The sequence below is a fragment of the Actinia tenebrosa genome, unplaced genomic scaffold (assembly GCF_029948245.1).
Source record: "Actinia tenebrosa isolate PJP-AT-01 unplaced genomic scaffold, QUT_ActTen_1.0 PGA_scaffold9__36_contigs__length_13948895, whole genome shotgun sequence".
NCBI classification, from domain to species: domain Eukaryota; kingdom Metazoa; phylum Cnidaria; class Anthozoa; order Actiniaria; family Actiniidae; genus Actinia; species Actinia tenebrosa.
The window spans coordinates 47,501-65,433 of NW_028292586.1; the positions used below are offsets into that span (position 1 = coordinate 47,501).

The 17,933-nt window shown below is 39.3% G+C and overlaps 1 protein-coding gene across 5 annotated transcripts in view; it reads left to right on the forward strand.

The window, feature by feature from the left end:
• The window catches only part of LOC116308388 (uncharacterized), a 26,118-nt gene extending 8,685 nt beyond the window's left edge, over nucleotides 1–17,433 (forward strand). For 4 of the 5 annotated variants that reach the window (XM_089024676.1, XM_089024674.1, XM_089024675.1 and 1 more), the window contains 26 exons: nucleotides 1–32; nucleotides 1,084–1,156; nucleotides 1,291–1,358; nucleotides 2,096–2,196; nucleotides 2,488–2,628; nucleotides 3,028–3,125; nucleotides 3,427–3,507; nucleotides 3,791–3,910; nucleotides 4,590–4,709; nucleotides 5,598–5,649; nucleotides 6,333–6,467; nucleotides 6,964–7,064; nucleotides 7,160–7,266; nucleotides 8,031–8,069; nucleotides 8,772–10,442; nucleotides 10,717–10,923; nucleotides 11,377–11,411; nucleotides 11,558–11,622; nucleotides 12,358–12,449; nucleotides 12,800–12,871; nucleotides 13,360–13,456; nucleotides 13,803–13,845; nucleotides 14,421–14,500; nucleotides 14,672–14,749; nucleotides 15,547–15,624; nucleotides 16,274–17,433. The exon at nucleotides 1–32 is cut by the window's left edge and continues 38 nt beyond it. In XM_089024676.1, the coding sequence (XP_088880802.1) occupies nucleotides 1–32; nucleotides 1,084–1,156; nucleotides 1,291–1,358; nucleotides 2,096–2,196; nucleotides 2,488–2,628; nucleotides 3,028–3,125; nucleotides 3,427–3,507; nucleotides 3,791–3,910; nucleotides 4,590–4,709; nucleotides 5,598–5,649; nucleotides 6,333–6,467; nucleotides 6,964–7,064; nucleotides 7,160–7,266; nucleotides 8,031–8,069; nucleotides 8,772–10,442; nucleotides 10,717–10,923; nucleotides 11,377–11,411; nucleotides 11,558–11,622; nucleotides 12,358–12,449; nucleotides 12,800–12,871; nucleotides 13,360–13,456; nucleotides 13,803–13,845; nucleotides 14,421–14,500; nucleotides 14,672–14,749; nucleotides 15,547–15,624; nucleotides 16,274–16,378 (3,891 nt within the window). In that variant the 3' untranslated portion in view covers nucleotides 16,379–17,433. The remainder of the gene's footprint in view (nucleotides 33–1,083; nucleotides 1,157–1,290; nucleotides 1,359–2,095; nucleotides 2,197–2,487; nucleotides 2,629–3,027; nucleotides 3,126–3,426; nucleotides 3,508–3,790; nucleotides 3,911–4,589; nucleotides 4,710–5,597; nucleotides 5,650–6,332; nucleotides 6,468–6,963; nucleotides 7,065–7,159; nucleotides 7,267–8,030; nucleotides 8,070–8,771; nucleotides 10,443–10,716; nucleotides 10,924–11,376; nucleotides 11,412–11,557; nucleotides 11,623–12,357; nucleotides 12,450–12,799; nucleotides 12,872–13,359; nucleotides 13,457–13,802; nucleotides 13,846–14,420; nucleotides 14,501–14,671; nucleotides 14,750–15,546; nucleotides 15,625–16,273) is intronic. The other variant, XM_089024677.1, reaches the window with a different exon arrangement.
• Nucleotides 17,434–17,933: the final 500 nt, after the last annotated feature.

The following is a 17,933-nucleotide window of genomic DNA, read 5'->3' on the forward strand; positions in this document are numbered from 1 at the left end:
GAAGTCCTCATCGAACAAGGCAACAGACTGAGGTACGCCAAAATTACAGCTGTTGCGTTACAAGGCTTATTCACGTCACGCAACGCTTGAAAATCACTATTTTCCGTAAAATGAGTTTTAAGCTACGGACACACGATGCAACATTGCGCGCAATAATGCATGCAATTGATGTTGAGAGCGATGACACACGACGCAATTTGTTGCACGCAACGTTGCTGAAGTAGAAAACTATCCTACTTAAACAACATTGCCTGCAGTTTTGCGCGCAATGTTACACCGTGTGTCCGTGCCTTTAATCACCAAAAGTAGTTGGAACGTGGCACATTGAATACGTGACCGAAGTTTTCAACAAAAGAGCGTTTTTCGCATGAGTGAAAACATACGGTACTGACTTACAGCACGTACACTGTAGATAAGTCAATGCTGTTATCCAATAAATTTATCCACTGGATAAGATTTATCAATCGGATAGCGCTATCCACCCATCGTACAACCGGCCCCAGATGAATGATTCTAAAAATAGCATCAAATATCTAAAAATAGTATCAAAGAGTGCTCATGATGGGGCGCGTGAGTCCTTCTCTTAGTTCATTTTCTTTTGTTCGCACTCATTCCAAAAAATGCTCTATATCTTATGTTGCGTGCTGATATCCATCGTGCATGGAATTTGTCACGCATTATTGGTTGTTTATTTATGCGTACCTAAAACTACACAATAGGGTTTAATATCACGATATTTCCTGGATTAAGAACCACAATACAAGCAGACAACAATACCCGGAGGTGCTGACTGTGTATTGAAAGAACGAGACAAATCTGTTGTCTAAAACGTCGCATTTCCTGATGTATGACTTTTCTTGACCGTAAAAATGGCTGTCACACAGCACAGTCACGCACGGAAATGAGAAAATCCAATGACTCTTCCGCAGCATACGAGATCTTGTTTCTCGTTCAGACACGCTACCTGTTCACGGCACGTTCGTCACGCACATACCGAGAATATTTCACTAGTCCATGCATAAACAAATGCAGGGTAAGTTAGCCTTGGATTTTTTATTTAGTTTTTTTTTTATCTGTTTTCAGATCAACAGCGGCTACTAAAATGAACGAAGGCAGCAGCCGATCACACGCTATTTTTACCATAAAGTTCACACAGGTATGGAAAGCTGAAAATCTTGGCCTAAAGACTTACTTTTGTCTCATTATATGCCATTTATTTTTTCGGGTTTTTGAAAAATTATTTATGTCAAATGTCTTTTTTAAGTTTGGTTTACTTGTTTGACGTTTTAGGCGAAGTTTCTAGCAGATCTTCCCTCAGAGACGATCAGTAAGATCCACTTGGTAGACCTTGCAGGAAGGTAATTGCAACACCATCACCACAGACAGTCATCATCATCATCAACAACATCATCAGCACCTTTATCATCATCATCATCATCGCCATCATCGTCATTATCACCATCTACTTCATCTTCATCATCGCCACTAACATTATCATCATTAGTCGTCATTACCACCACCATCATTATCATTGTCATCATCATCATCATAATCATCATCGTCACCACCATCATTCTTATTTTTAATTTTTACGCGGAATGTTATATTTTTTGCACATAATTTTACGTCTAATTATTTGAACATTTCATGAGGTGGTCACCTCGCATGGGTCTCGTGTCCCGTTCGTGACTTTCCTTTCTGGGTAACTATTAGTTTTTTTCTATTCAACACATTGTAATATTAGTTTCCCAATAAAGCTGTTAAAAAAAATCACCATCTCCATTGTCACATGACCTCGATGCCACCAGCATAATCAAAATCGCATTTTACGCTAACTTTAGATAAATAACACGCGCGGAATCGTCGTCACAACGAAGTGGATTTAGCTGGACGACAATCGATACGTACCCATGGCCTTCCATGCCATAGGTACGTGCCCTTGGAAACTTAACTTTGTGTGTTTTCCGATCGATACTGTCCACCAAACCACAAATTGTACGATTCCTCGTGCGCTATTGAGGGGAACTGTATAAATATATTTTTAAACTGTGTGTGCGTCTGAAAGCTCACACATGACTGTTGTATTTTGTAACAGTGAGAGAGCAAGCGCCAGTGGAGCAACAGGTGATCGATTAAAAGAAGGCAGCAACATCAACAGATCATTAGTTACTCTAGGAATAGTCATTTCAACTCTAGGTAATGATAATCCCGATGACATAGCAACCAGGACACTAGTATATCTTATTTCCATTAGACCCCTTGCATGTGACGTCAAAGCAGCTCGATCTGAGGTACAAAACAAAAGAATTCCAATCTCCTGAGAATTGGAACCTATTGTTTTGTCCCCCAGATTGAGCTGCATTCCAAAGTGCTGCAAGGGGTCTTTAGGCGTTTTCTGAGAACATGGTGCATGGTCTAGAGCGATAATTTTCGTAAATGGAATTTACAATAAAACTGAGTAATCTCTTTTATAAATTTACTTTTCAGCTGAAAATTCCATGAACGAGATTGAGGGAACCAAGCGTTTAGCGTTTAGGAAGAAGCTTTTTGTGCCATATCGTGATTCAGTGTTAACATTCCTTCTTAAGGACAGCCTCGGTGGGAATTCGAAGACTATTATGATAGCAGGTATGATATGCGTTCTTTGCTACTTCAAGATCCTCGAAAAGGAGTAAAAGAACTACTCCGACGAAGGACTAACTCCGAAATGTCAGTACAGTTACAAGCGCTCTTACACGGTGTTTAAGTTTCATTCTTATCCACTTATATTTAACACACCAACACAGCCCCAACTAGTAACCACTAGTCATTCTTATTCACTTGTTGTATTCAACACACCAACACAGTCCCAACTAGTAACCACTAGTCATTCTTATTCACTTGTTGTATTCAGCACACCAACACAGTCCCAACTAGTAACCACTAGTCATTCTTATTCACTTGTTGTATTCAACACACCAACACAGTCCCAACTAGTATTTTCTAGTCATTTTTCGTTGAAAGAATATTTCTGTCATCTTGTTTTAGCCGTTTCACCAGCCGAATGTAATTATGGCGAGACATTGAGTACACTGAGATACGCGCAGAGAGCCAAGAATATTATCAACAAACCAACAGTTAACGAGGTAAAACGAAATTCGTGTTTTATGCCAAGAATGGACGAGAATATACAGTGCGCATGCGCTCGAGACATCAATATTTTGATTCGTCCAGCAGTAGCCTTGCGTCCAAAACCACAGTGCAAACGTGCATTGCCTTGACCATGACAGTGTTGGGTCCACTGTGAATTCTCATTTAATGAGCTATGAATTAGCGAACTGTAATTGGCTCACAGAGTTTGTCAATCCGTAACTTGTCCGTACCGCTATCCATTCCAGCGGTTTTTCCCCACCAGCATACTAACCAACTCGGCCATGTTTTTTTCAGGATCCAAACGTCAAGCTGATTAGAGAACTGAGAGCTGAGATTGAAAGATTAAAGAACAAACTAAGGAGTCCAAATGAAAAGGTATTCACCCTTCTCACGGTAGCGTGACATTAGAGTATATTTGATTAATTCGATAAAGGATTAAATTTATGACATTGATATTAGTAAAGTTGCAAAGTTTCGTAGAGATTGACTATAAACTGACGAATATATAAAATTTTGAATCCAAGCATTTTTGCAAAGAAATGTATGCTCGTTTCTCTTTCAAAAGTGTTTTACAAAAATACCCATCGTTGCGCGTAACTGAAAATCTCCCGGCCCTGTACATGTCTTAATATATGCTACATTCATCTTTCTTGTGTAGTCGTTATACGAAAATGAAGCTACAAATACAACGAAAAAAATCCACGATAAGGAAGCCAAGGTTGAAAAGTTAACCAAAGACTGGACAGAAAAATGGAAGGAGGCAAAGATGATTATGCAAGTAAGTGAAGCTTATGCATTACCTCGCCACTTACTCCTTAGGCTGCGTTCATAATGTATGGCAGTGCATTGGGGGGGCAGGTGAAATTAAGGGGGGATCGGGAAAATTGTGGTAGGAAAAAGGGGGGATGGGCAAATTTTTATCAGAAAGATGAGGGGGATGCACAATTGTTGGAAGAAGCTACAAGCCTTGCTTAGGGGGGATCGTATTTTTTTTGCATGACTGTAAGGGGGGTCTTATGATTTATTCTGGACATTTCAAATTTTCACCTGACCCCCCTCTGCCATACATTATGAACGCAGCCTTAATATATGCAAAGATACCATTACATTTTATCAGGAAGGGATGTACGACGGTGTTCACTTGAGGAGCATTCGAAATGTTGCACCCATTCCATTCATCCATCCATTCCCACCCATCCACCCATTATTCATCCATCCATTATTCCATCCCATCCACCCATTGTTCATCCATCCAATCATCCATCCATTCCATTCCATTCCATTCCCCACCATCCATTCCCACCCATCCATTTCCAGCCAACCATTCCCACCCATCCATCAATTCTGTATTTTGAGGGACAACTCATTTCTTCATCTATAATCACAAAAGATAAAGAAGTTCTAAATTGTTTTCCTTCAACCAGTAACCACACTAAATACTATCCATGCTCTTACAGGAAAGCGAGCTGGCCCTAAGGCGTCAAGGGTCGTGTGTACTAATCGATTTAGAGCTGCCTCACCTCGTACGACTAGAAGAAGATCCTCTAAAGACTGAAATAAAACTCTACAGACTCGGAGTAAGTAAGAATTGATGCGCAACTGAATTATTCTTGCATTTTAAAATCCAAGTTAATAGAAGGTATTAACTATGTTTTAGTTCAGTAAAGACAAATCAATAAAATATTGCGTTTTCCATTCATCCCCTACTTTGGAACTTGACTCTACAACGAAAAAAAAAATGCGCAAGAAGATAGATAGAGAGAATTTATGGTAACCTGCGTGCGTGGTGACACCCCACACCAATGAAGAAACAAAAAACGCGCGCGCGTGCTGTGTGCAGTTATAAAGTACGCGGGGGTTGGCAGAACACGACAGAAGTGTTAGGAGAAGCACGACGCGTAGGGGAGTGCTTCTCGACATTTCTCAAGTGTCCTGCCAATCCCCAAGTGCTTTATAACTTAACACAGCACAACAAGCAAGCAAGCTTTTTATTTCTTTTATAAAATATAAATTACCATAACCATTATGTGCGCGCGCGTGCTGTGTGCTCTCATAAAGCACGCGCTCACAACCAATCAGAACGCGAGATTTAGAACAGTTATTTCATAATAGACCTTTTTACCTTGGGCGTAATGTTTTCCCATTTCAGACCACGTGTTATTCTCTTGAGAATAATATTCTTTGCTCCAGTTGTATCCATATTCATGTGTCTTCTCATGCGCAACCGTTAAACAAAGAAATGATACCTTAGGGAATGACACGTGGTCGGAAATGGGAAAACAATTACGCACAATTAAAGTGGTCAATTGAATTACTTTATTTTTCTGTCCTTTTTTCTTGAGTTTTGAATCTCAAGAAAAATTGCCTGGAATAACATGACCTTATCATATTTATGTATTCAATGTGTCCTTGTGTTTCTTGAGTTTTTGATAATTAACTCTGTTACCTGTTTCCTCTCTATCTAGCACGGGAAGACGCGTGTTGGACTTGAGGACGCTCCTGTAGCTCAAGACATAGGTAATCATCCTCAGTTTTTGGATTTGTTGTTCTTATTTATCTGCATAATTTTGCATATATGTTAGTCTAGAGACCTTCGGCCGTTGCTTGCGTCGGGTCTGCATTTTTTGTTTGGATAGAACGAAAGAACCCTTTGCCCCTGTGAGGATAAGAGGTGTCCAGAGATACTAAGTCAGAAAAAAGAAGCAGATCAATCAATGTTTAAATCGAACTCTAAAACAACCTCTAGGTAAATGTAAGTCAGGGCACGGCTACTCATACATCGAATTAGAATTAGGCTCCTTGGACACCAGGAAAAAACGTTTGCGCATGCGTGCACTTCAGCATGTCTTCTAATAATTTTGAAGAGTTTGAGTGAGAAAATAAATGTTTGTTTTCTCCAAGTATACAAAAAAGTTCGAGAGTATACTTTTGTCAGACCAAGATACTGTCTTAACAAACACAATATGAAAGAATTAGCCTTAAGTTTCAAGCATGGACACTAAGTTTTGGGATTTTGTGAAGTCCAATTTATCAGGCATGTTTGAAAGTCAAATTTACATATGTTTTGAGTAATTCCGGTACAAAACTCTACATACAAACTATATATACAAGACTCTACTCATGTGATGCTAGAACTAGAATATAAACTAGAATGTTGGAGTCTTTAAGAAACTCGTGTCTTATTTTCGGTTTCCTTGCAGTTGTGGATGGCGAGGATATCGAAAAACAACATTGTATTATCGAGTACACTAAAGGAAGAGTGACTTTAGACCCACTGGCGTCAGTTTGTTGGGTCAATGGAGTTTCCGTCGTACAACCAACAAAACTCAATCAAGGTAGGTGTGGATCACTGTAGTAGTCTTATCCATTGTGCAATAGAGGTTTTTCACCAACACGTGCAGGCACCCTAATACAGCTTGGGCTGCCTGTGTGGACGGGGCCTTATCCAATGTGCAATAGAGGTTTTACACCATCACAGCTTGGGCTGCCTGTGGTTAGATGGCAGAACAATAAAATCCCTGTGCTCTTGGGAATTGAATTCTTTCTCATGTAAAACGATTGTATTGTTCCTACCATCTAACATGGCTGCCGTCACGTGCAAAACCTCTATTTCAATTCACGATCAGCTTCTATTGTGTTTGTTGCGCGGGCGCTTGGAAGCCTTGCGCTGTGAACCAACCAATCAGTGCGCGAGCTATTTTTAGCTAGCAATCTGATGGACCAGTGAAATAGATCGAGTTGGACTCCCCTGGTAATTCCCCCCCCCCCCCCCCTCCCCGGAATAACGTGTTTTCTATTGATTATTTCTCTTGCATCTTTTCGTTACTGTAGGAGATGTCATCGTGTTTGGAAAAAACAATGTCTTTAAGTTTAACTTTCCAACTGAGGCAGCCAAACTACGAGAACAAAGAAGATCGGGATTGTTCAGCGCTGTAAGTGTTAATGATCTCTCCTCTCCTCTCCTCTCCTCCCCTCTCATATTTTATCCCACTTTTAACCACATAATGTTTCTATTCCACTCCTGCAGGAATCCTCAGAGTCTTTGTCAGGCTACTACATGTCACCTATACGTGGTAGTCATGGCGATCTCAGCACCAGATCAGACATTTCTTCTCCACTTACTTTGGACTCGGGGTTCGTAAAATCTATTTCAGAATATAAAATCAATATGTTGCTTTTCGATTGGTGCGTGCATTACTAGAGCACACAGCACAGTACCGCTTAATAGAGGTAGCATTGTATTAGGTTTCTATTAGTAAAAAAATCGTTTCTGACGTGAAAAACACACTATACCATAATAACTTAACGACCTCCGTTGCAAACCTCTGTGATTGGCTGGTCCTAAAATTTTTTTCTTGCCCTCTGATTGGTCCAGCATGGCAACAATTTGGGAGTTGCCATGTTTCATGTGTCTATCACACTTAACCGGGATGCGAGCTGGTTGCACCAGACTACGCCTAATCATGGAGGTAAGCTATGACAACCGGGCCACAGCTCGGCACCTGATGCCCGTCACGCTGATTAACCGTGGAATACTTAACTTAAACACTCCGTCATGCACTAAAGGAATCCCCCATAAACCTAGCACGATAAGGAAATCGATTTTAACTGTGGCTTAATTTATGTTATGAACATAAATGATAAACCTGAGTATAGGCCACCCGCACTGAGTCCCAAGAGGAATTGTTCTGGGGGACAAAACAATGGATTTTTTGCATAAGAAAAGATTGCATACTGTTTTGTCCCCCAGAACAATTCCTCTAGGAATTCAATGCAAGGGGTCGTCTATATTTTAAAAATAATTTCTAATTCTATCATTATTACTAAGATAGCGTACACAGTTTTCCAAAAACACGAACTATGGACATAAATATTCAAAGGATTATTTAATTCTACAGGGTTGACTTCGACATGAGTGAGGGCGTGGAAGAATTAAAGTAAGTTTATTAATTTGTCTCTTGGACGCAACTTTTTAATGAACTGGGCTTGGTTGTCATTGTTTTTATCGGGTGCTTTTCGTGAAGTAATTGTCTCCGAATCGTATCAGATATTGCGCATCGTATGGGGTCATCGTGTGAGACTTGTGTTCGTTACTATGGTGATCTTATGTTCTGAGAATCGTATGAAAATACCTCGAATAGTCCATTTGCAGGAAATAATCACATGACTATTACTGGATGGCAAAAAAATTCGGGCTTTCTTTATTTAAATAACTTTTGCATGATTACTAATGATATATCCAAAACTTTTGTCAAAATACCTTTTTTTTTTCTAAGAAAAGACACTTTCGATTCCAAGATACAAAGCATTGTAAGAATCGTTCGCATGCATCCAGCAGAGCCTTTGGTTGAATTGATTCGTTATCAAGTGATATAGCAGCACGTGACTGTCTGTTGCAAATTCACCATTTTCCATACATCGGTTTACTGGTTAAACACAAAGCATTCAGTCGAGGTTGCAAGGTTCAAATTTGAATAATCCTTTGAAAGTACCTTAGCGCCTCGCTTGATCGCTTTGTGTTTGACCAGCGAACCGATGTATGGAAAATGGTGTATAGCCTTTTGGTTGATGAAACGAAGGAGCAAAATTTAGTTTAAAAATTAGCAGTATTTGTGATGATGATCTTATTTCTTTCTCAGGACTCACATTAGTGACCTAATACAAAGACACAAGGAAGCAGAGGTTCGGCGCCTTGAAGTAGAACGCAACTACAAAGAAGAAATCGACCTTAAACAAACCGAAATCGAGTCCCAAAAAGAACAGATTCAGCAAATCCGAACAGCTCACGAACTGAACTCGAAGAAAATCCGAGACGAGTTGACCAACTTGCAGAGTGTTGTCGAAGTCAATGGCGAAGAAGACAAATCGCTTATCTCCGATGAAATGGATAAAATATTCCAACTGAGGAATGAGTACAAGTTAGATTATAATGGAGCCAAAGAAAACCAAGAGAATATGAAGGAAGAGCTGCATGTCTTTATGGACAACAAATGGCAGAAAATTGAAGAGTATGAGGTGAAGCTTGCAGAGATTGAGCTGCTTCGGCGAAATGCCCTGGATCAGGCGGAGCTTGACGTTCAACGACAGAAAGAGCTCTTGGAGTGGGAGAAAGACCAAGAATTGAGGGATATCGAAGAACAGCAAGAAAACTTGCTCGAGTTGCAAGAAGAGCTGAAGACGTCGTTGGAAAAAGCGGAGAAGGAGTATAGCAAGGTGATTCCTTCGCTTGAAAAGACGATAAGAAAAGATAAAGAAGAGCTGGAACATATTAATAAAAAGATACGAAATCTCGGAGGATACCAAGTAAAGCTGATGCGAAAAAACATCGAAGTTGCAAATGAAGAGAAGGATTTGTCAAAAAGCAGCGAGAATGACAACAAGAACACAGAAGAAAATAAGTCTGGGCAGAATTCGAAAAGATCTAGTGTTGACAGTAGCGTACAAAATTGCGAGCTCTCTGGTAGTATGGATAGCTTGAAAGTCGGGAAAGGCCAGTTTTTGGAGTTAGAAAATCCCGGACAAAGGCGAATGAGTGAACTTGATATCGAAGTCGAGAGACTTGTACTTCTTAGAAACGAAAAGTCAAAGTCTATCACTGAAAATGAACTCTCCATGATGGAGAAAATGAACAGTTTGGAAGTTTATAGAACCAAGATTCAGGAAAACGAGGAGAAGTTGTGCGAACTCGAGTGTGGATTCAATGTTCGCCAGGAAAAGCATGAGGAAAAAATGGAGATTTGTCTGGAAACTTTACGACAAGATAAAGTAGGGAAGATGTCTGATTTCGACGGTGAACGTGAAAAGTATGTCAATTTGTTGTGGAAGGAGTTTGAAGAAATTGATAAAACTCTCCAAGAATCGTGTAAAGATCCAAACCTTCCCGAAAACGAACAAAAGAAACTTTGGGGAAAAGCTGTGAACCGTCAGAAAAAGGTAGTTCTAGATCTGGTGAAGGAAAAAATTGGGCATATTGGATCTTTAGATGATGAACTATTTCTTGAGTGTCTTGCTAAGAGGTCGAAGCTCGAGCGAGACGAGGACAGAGTCCTAGACCAAGAACGTAAGATCTCGGACGATATTCGTGGTTCGATGAGAGAAAAGGAGCTTGCAATTCAGAAACTCACTGCTCAAAAGGATAAGTTTCATGTCGAGAGAGAAAGAGAAAGAAAATTGATCAAGTCTCGTCTAAAGCGGATTTTGCGACTGAAGTCGTATGACGACCTTCAAAGCGAAGAAACGGTGGAATATTTGACTGAAGAAGCGACGAAACTGAAAGAAGCATGTGAGAAACTCGAAGAAGCTGAAAGCAGGTTTGTGTAAAGGAAAAAAGTTAACTCTTCTCGCATGTTCTGCATGCAACGGTGAAACAGAAAGAAATGGTGCAAAATTGGCGTAATCTTTGCATATTCCGAATTTATCAAAAAATTCCCAACTGAACTTTTCCAAAGTCTTTTTCACAGCAATTTTTTTTATGTTGGGAAATCATTGAATTGAATTTATTTTCTCCTCATGTTATGGTTTTTCTGTGCCAAAGAAAGTAGAACAATTAAGAGGTAAAGATTTGTTTTCTCTTTTTTCTTTTAGACTTTTGTGCGAAACTAGAGAAAAAGAAGTCCTTCTTCTACGACTGGACGAAGCTCGCACCAGACTCCTCACTAGCGAAGAAGACCGCGACGAAATGGAAGCAAATCTGAAAGACTTGTTGAAAGAGAAAGAAAAGAAGGATAATCAGATTGCAGAATTGAAGAAAATATCAGAAGATGAAAAGAAAAAATATATTGAAAACCTTAAGTAAGTATCTATTGATTTCTTAGGATAATTCTTAGGATGCATGTGACGTCATTGCCGCATTGCTGGTTGACTTCAACAGGCTATTTGAGTTTAGGTTTCTTTTGTTATATCAACCAGCATGGCGGCCGTGTCTTTTGACATCGTGCATGTGACGTCATAGCCGCCATCTTGGTTCACTTGAACATAAGATTTGGTCTTAGTTTCTTTTGTTATATCAATCGCAACTAATTTTGTCCTTGTCCATGTGACGTCATAGCCGCCATCTTGGTTCTCTTGTCCTTGTCCATGTGACGTCATAGCCAGTAACTTGGTCAACCAACATGGCGGCGATCATGGCGGCGATGTCTTTTGTCCTTTTATTCTCATGGGAAGGGACAATTTCAAACGCCTCAAACGTTTCTTATAAGTTTCCTTCTTTTTCTTCTTGCTTCATTTTTTCTTCTTGTATTTCAGGAGTGAAGATTACGCGATAATTGAAAGGCCTTTGGGTAATGTTTTTGAGTTTTTTTTGTTTTTTTGTTTTTTTGTTTTTTGTTTGCTGATACGTCTTTTTTAAGTTATAGTTCATTATTATTTGATTTTCTCTGCACATATTTTTCTTTTATTTATTCATTCTCTTTCATTTTCCCATTAGTCAACCGTCTTCACATCAGATACCGTGTCATTGGTAACCACGCCGCTGCGGAGCTTCTAAAGGAGGTATGTAGCGTGACACAAGTGACGTTAAATGTGACGTAACGCATATTGATTGGTTTCAATCAGCTCATGAATCTCATTGCCAGCCTTCAGTGGGGGGCAAATACTGCCCCATGCGCAATCATCCATGTTCATAATAACTTGTCATTCAGCTAGAAAAATTCCACACGAACGCGTATCGCGTTATAATAATTCAACATAAATTGAGGTGGCATGTGACGTAACGCAAGCAGTATTCAGTGGTGTTTGAATTTTTCGGTTTAAGGTAATGTGAGGTAACATATAACGTAAGCTACTAAGTAAAACAATAGCTTTTTAAATTGTAAGACTGATGTGACTGTAATAGAGGCTTAATTTGTTCCATCACGTGATGGCAGCCATGACAGGAGTCGGGAACAATTTATGCTAATCTGATTTACATGAGAAGTAATTCAGAAAAGACTATTGTCTTGCCTTTCATGGCTACTATTTAGCCATTATTGTATAAAAATACACAGGTGATTCTTTCAAAAAAAAGGAAAAAAAAGAAGATAAAAGACGTTTTCCCCTGTAACAGCAACAAAGCGGCTGGCCGCCATTTTGGATTATCGCTGGAGGTGACTATCGTGTGATAGTGTGAGTTTCCCGATCAATCAGCGCGCGAGATTTTCAATAATTCACTAACACGTGATAGTGCAACGCCTCACTGACTCGACAATCTTTGATTTGTAATCGCGCTCAATGATCGATTTTTCCCAGGCGTTACTCGCATCTACAGTCCCAGAGATCATTCGCATGTTTCCCACCAAAGGACCAGTGTATGCAAAGGACTCGAATCACGGGGGTTGGACGTAAGTATTTGATATATTTCTTTTAGTTTTCTTTGTTTGAATATAACTGGAGGGATGGGGGGCCATTATATAGTTTGGGGGGGGGGGGGGGGGGAGCTGAGGGAATTTATGTTGCACGATATATATTTTTCGTAACACCCCTTCACTCATTTGTGTGCGCGCGTGTTTGCTCGATATTCTTTTATGAAAGGAGAAGCTGCGCGATATATATATATATATATTTGTGTGAATGGCTTCCTTGATATATTTTTTGATTTACTCAATGACCTAAATGGTCCATCCCTCAATTATCTGATGCTCCGTGTCTCTAAGTATAGTTCTCTCGGTATATTGACTTTCTTTAAATCAAGGTTCCAGAATGTCCAGAAAGATGTTGCTATCTTAAGGAAGAGAGAAGAACTTCCCAATGGATTTATTTACTGGTAAGGAATTGTTGGTAGAAGTTTAGCCATGGTCACTTAATTTGAGACCTCGAATACATAGTTTTAGGTTGTGAGGTCTTCAGCCTCATTGACTGATGAAGACTTTCAATTGATTAATGAATACAGAAGAGATAACTAGCTAAAAACTAGTGTGAGCTGCGTCGGTGTTTCTAATGAAACAGTAATGATAAAAGTGTAAATTTTACACCTTGAAAAGACGAAAAAACTTAACTTACTCTTGTTGGATACAGTTGAAATATCTTAAGAACAATTATTATCATTTTTGCTCTGAGTCCTGGAATTTCTATATTATGTTTTACATGAAGTTTTATTGGCTCTACTGCTAGAGCTAACTCTTCACTAGATCTAGTGTAAATGGCCTCTCTTGCAACAATGACTCATTTAGTTGTTGGGGAGCTCGAGGGGAGCATGTGAAAGAGTTTCCACTGAAGACAAGTGAACTAATTTTCTTTCTTTGTGTTATACAGTTTCATGGGAAGAGGGATCATCGAAGCGGCTCCATTAACCGTCTGGGAAGCTGTTCGCAACCCTCTCTCCCGATATATCTACGATAACATGCTCAAGGTAACATCCTTAAAATGTGATCAACTTTCATTGAAAAGAAGGGAGGGGAATGGATGGAGGAAGGAAAGATGAGAGAGAGGAAGGATCTGAGAGAGGAATGATTGGAGGGAGGGAGTAATGACGTAAGGAAGGATGGGAGAGAGGAAGAATTGGAAGGGAGGGAGAGAGGGAGGGAGAGAGTTATGAAGGAAGGAAGAACACATATAAGTTGGAAAAGACATCAAAGATTACTGACCAAATCGAGAGGGGAAATAAAGGGACTTCACTTTAATCATAATTTTGCTGTTATTCTCTTCCTTACGTGTTATTTTGCTGGTTGCTAACGATTTCGTTATATTTTTCTCAGAAAATCAACATTGTGGAGCATGTTGAAGAAGGCTTGAAAGTCGGTAAGTACAAAACTCCGGTGGGGGACGGGGGGGGCACACGTGTTCACCTAAACTCTTGGTCAGTTTTCTTCCTCCGTGGCTGACTAATCAAGGTTCCCGGAAATAGAGGTTTTTGAAATTCATTCAATACCACTGTGTTCCTTGATAACATACTCAGGGTTAGTCTCAGGGTTAGTCTCGTATCAGCGTCATAATATTCACAAATACCAACGGTATTGTAAAGAATGCACATTTTGAACAATACAAACACTTTCCGTTGAAAAAATGAATATTCTACACAAAATCGAGGCTAGCCCCGAGCAACATAGAATACGAAACTCAAGTAGGTCACATGCATTATAGCGTCATTTACTACTACTACCAGACTCCCTTGCACACTTTCTTTTGTTCAGTTTATTATTACCTATTATCTTACTATTCTTATGAGGAAATACAAATTTGAATAAGAAAGACAATTCGCAAAGCATTTTGGTAGTGGAAGTAAAATGAAACCATCATGCAAACGGCCTATTGGTCCGGCAATCTTAGTCATCTTTTGTATTTCATAATTATTAATGCGTACCTTTTTCACATAGTTTACATGCTTCACGAGACGTCTCAGTGCTTCATGACCCACTCACGTGACTTCTGTTACGTCACTAAGGAGCGAGTTGAGGTAAGACTTTAAGTAGCTCGGCCGAACACTCATGTTACTGGCCTCTTTCTGCATGGAACTGTGGGATGTTCTAAATTACCCAGAAGGCAACTTTCCCTTAGTTTTACACAAAGATAATTCTAATTTCCGTTTTCGGAAAACTATTTTCAAAACTTTTTTTTTTTTCTCTAGGGTCAAAAATATATCCTGGCGTCACAGTCTATCGATCATCCTAAATCTCCACCAGTACCCGGAATAATCAGAGCACAGGTAAGAAACCGACTTTTGCTCAAATACATAAAGTCTATAGCCTTTGAGAACGTGCTTTCTTTTAACGTGTGAACCGGAGAAAACGCAAACGCAAGCATAAACGCAAGACGTGGTTCACACGAGCAACGTAAACGCAAACGCAAGGAAACTACGTGTGCACTACAGTAACACAAACGCAAACGCAAACGCAAGGAATGGAAAATTTTCCATTTTCTTGTGCTTGCGTTTGCGTTTGCGTTTGCGTTTTTAACGTGTGAACCGGAGAAAACGCAAACGCAAGCACAAACGCAAGACGTTGTTCACACGAGCAACGCAAACGCAAACGCAAGGAAAATACGTGTGAACTATAAACAATCACTACTGCGCATGCGTATCTTAATTTACTTGTATTTGCGTTGTACGTGTGAACATTGCTTGCGTTTGCGTTTGCGTTTGCGTTTGCGTTTGCGTTTGCGTTTGCGTTTGCGTTTGCGTTGCGTTTGCGTTTGCGTTTGCGTTTGCGTTTGCGTTGCTCGTGTGAACCAGGCTTTAATGTCTAGGCTGGGTGCAAACATCTGTAGTTCGAATGTTCAACTAATTTTTTTGTTGTTGCTATTTTATTTTATTTTATTTTATTTCATTTCATTTTATTTATTTTAAATAACCGTTCCAACAGGTAGCGACTTCCTGGTTTGAGCATGCGTAGTGTAGTCATTGATTCTTAAAAAAGCACATGACTGTTTGACGAAGTCTCTTTTGAGAGAAAAAGATATTTCTTCGAGTGACGTATATTTTGTTTGTTTGTTTGTTTGTTTTAGATAATGTCGAGTGGTTGGATAGTTGAACCGCTAGAAATCAATGGACAGGAAGGATCACTTGTTTGGTATATTACAAAAGTAAGGGATTTCGATATATAACACCTCGTTCTTGTACTCCGAAGAAGGACTATTGTCCGTAACGTTAATTGTTGGGTTGCAAGCATCGCCCCATGTAAGGGAATCCGGACTTATGGTGGATTCCGGGTTCCAAGGGTCTGGATTCCGGATTCCAAAACTTTTGTATTGCGGATTCCGGATTCCGGATTCCATATCGTTAATTTTCAGATACTTTCTCTGGAAATTATATTTGATATACTTGCCAGTATAAGAAGAATCGTCTATCAATTAAATCAGCATCCGATGACAGACATTCTTGGTGGAGATGTTACACAGTGGGGGAGGGGCTACTTCGGTTCAGTCTAGGTCGAGGCGATAGCATTTGAGTGTATACTTTGAATTTCAAAGTAGCGGATTCCGGATTCCAAGGCCTGGATTCCGGATTCCAGAGTGCTGGATTCCGGATTCCAAAGCCTAATATTTCGTGTATTCCGGATTCCCTTACATGGGAACACAAGCATCCCCACTGAGAATCAAAAGACAAAAAATGGCGGCCATTTTAATTTGGTGCAGTTAACGATGGATGCGAAACATTTCGTTAAATGGTACCAACGCTCCCCCAAGAGGCCGCGATGACGTAATAACTTTTCTTATTCACTTGCTCTCTCAGGTTCACCTAGGCAACACGACACTTCCATGGCGTCTTATCGATCTTCTATCCAAAAGACAACCTCTGAGTATCGCATATCTAAGGAGCTACTTAGCACCTCAGTGACTGGTTAACTTGCCTCACTTAAAAGATAATTCTTGATGGTGTCGGGCCGGTGATGCTGAAAATTGCCAGCGCAGTTTTCAGCACGAAAACCACTGGCAAAAAGCTGCCCACAAAAGCTGCTTTTCCAAATAAACTGACAATTTGAGAAAGCTTTCCTTTCCGAAAATTTTCAATCATAAAGAGCCATATATGATAAGAAACGAAAACACTTAACACTAATGCGACTTATTTTCTGGATATACTTATAATTCTGTGGTTTTTAAATATATTTTCGCTGGACTTTTTTCTCTAGTGTGCCGTAATATAGCATACCTTTCATTTAGAAGACATTGTGTATAGCTTTTTATGTAATTTGGTAACCTCTCTACCAAAAGACTGGTAAACAACTCGTACCGCATAACTACGGGGTGGAAGAATTCCCCACAATTCTATGCGCGGAGGAGTTCACCAAAAGAAGAAAGAAAGGATAGTAGATTGGACACATGTCATTCCTTTTTTTGATATTAGAAGGCAGTTGTATTTATTTCACTAAATTAAGGGTATCTGGTGTATTATTTGAATTATTTTAGGTAAGAATATTTTGGGCTAAAAATCAAAGCAATTTCATAGAACTACTAGTCAAGACAAGATACGCAATTTTCTTTGAAAAGTGGTTAATTTAGAAAGCATCATAAAGTTTCATAGAAGTAGGGGGTATTGAGGTAGATTACATCAAAGAAGAAGAGACGTTCTGCCATGTTTAAAAATGGTTTCACTATAGAAATATAAAGAAATAGCTAAATAATACTATAACCATGCCCACTCCACCATATTACCCTCACAATAGCTAGGGTTGGGTATTTTTCTCAGAACATAAAATTTTCCATCCTAAATCAATTTGATAAAAATTCATAGTTAAATTTTGCTTCCAAGAGCATTTTATTTAATATCAAGAGTCCAAATATTTGTTAAGAAGATAATTGAATATTTAAAAGAATGTTGAATATTTGATAACATCAACATTTGACATTTGCTAATTTGATATTTCACAATAAATTGTGGACATTATTAATGAAGTATGTCTGACTAGTTTCTTAAAAACAAAATTGGGTGAAATCTGTTACATAAATTCTCTGCTTCCATATTAATGGCACTTCAAACTCCAGCGTGTGTGGCCTTAAACCTCAACTCTGAGGTCTGTAAACGAAAGCAGAAATTAGAATAAAAATACAAGCAACTCTTGGATTCAAGGCTTCCCCTTCCCAGGCCCCCAAAAAGCCACGGCTAAGCAGGCTAAGGCTAAGAGTTTTAAGATTTGTCAATACCAGATCTCATTACATTCCCTTGGGTATGATTCCTTTGTGTACCAGCAATTTTTTCTTCTTCTTCTTCTTTTTAGCTTTTCTTCATATTTTCTTCATATTTATTTCCTAAAGCCATGCAGGTCGGAGTATGGAAACATTACACTAAAATGAATAAGGCTTTATTCATACCCCTTGAATATTGTTTCTTTTGACTTTTGACTTCAGCAGTAGACTGTTAAAATGTTCAGTAAATGATTGTAGATGGAATTCTT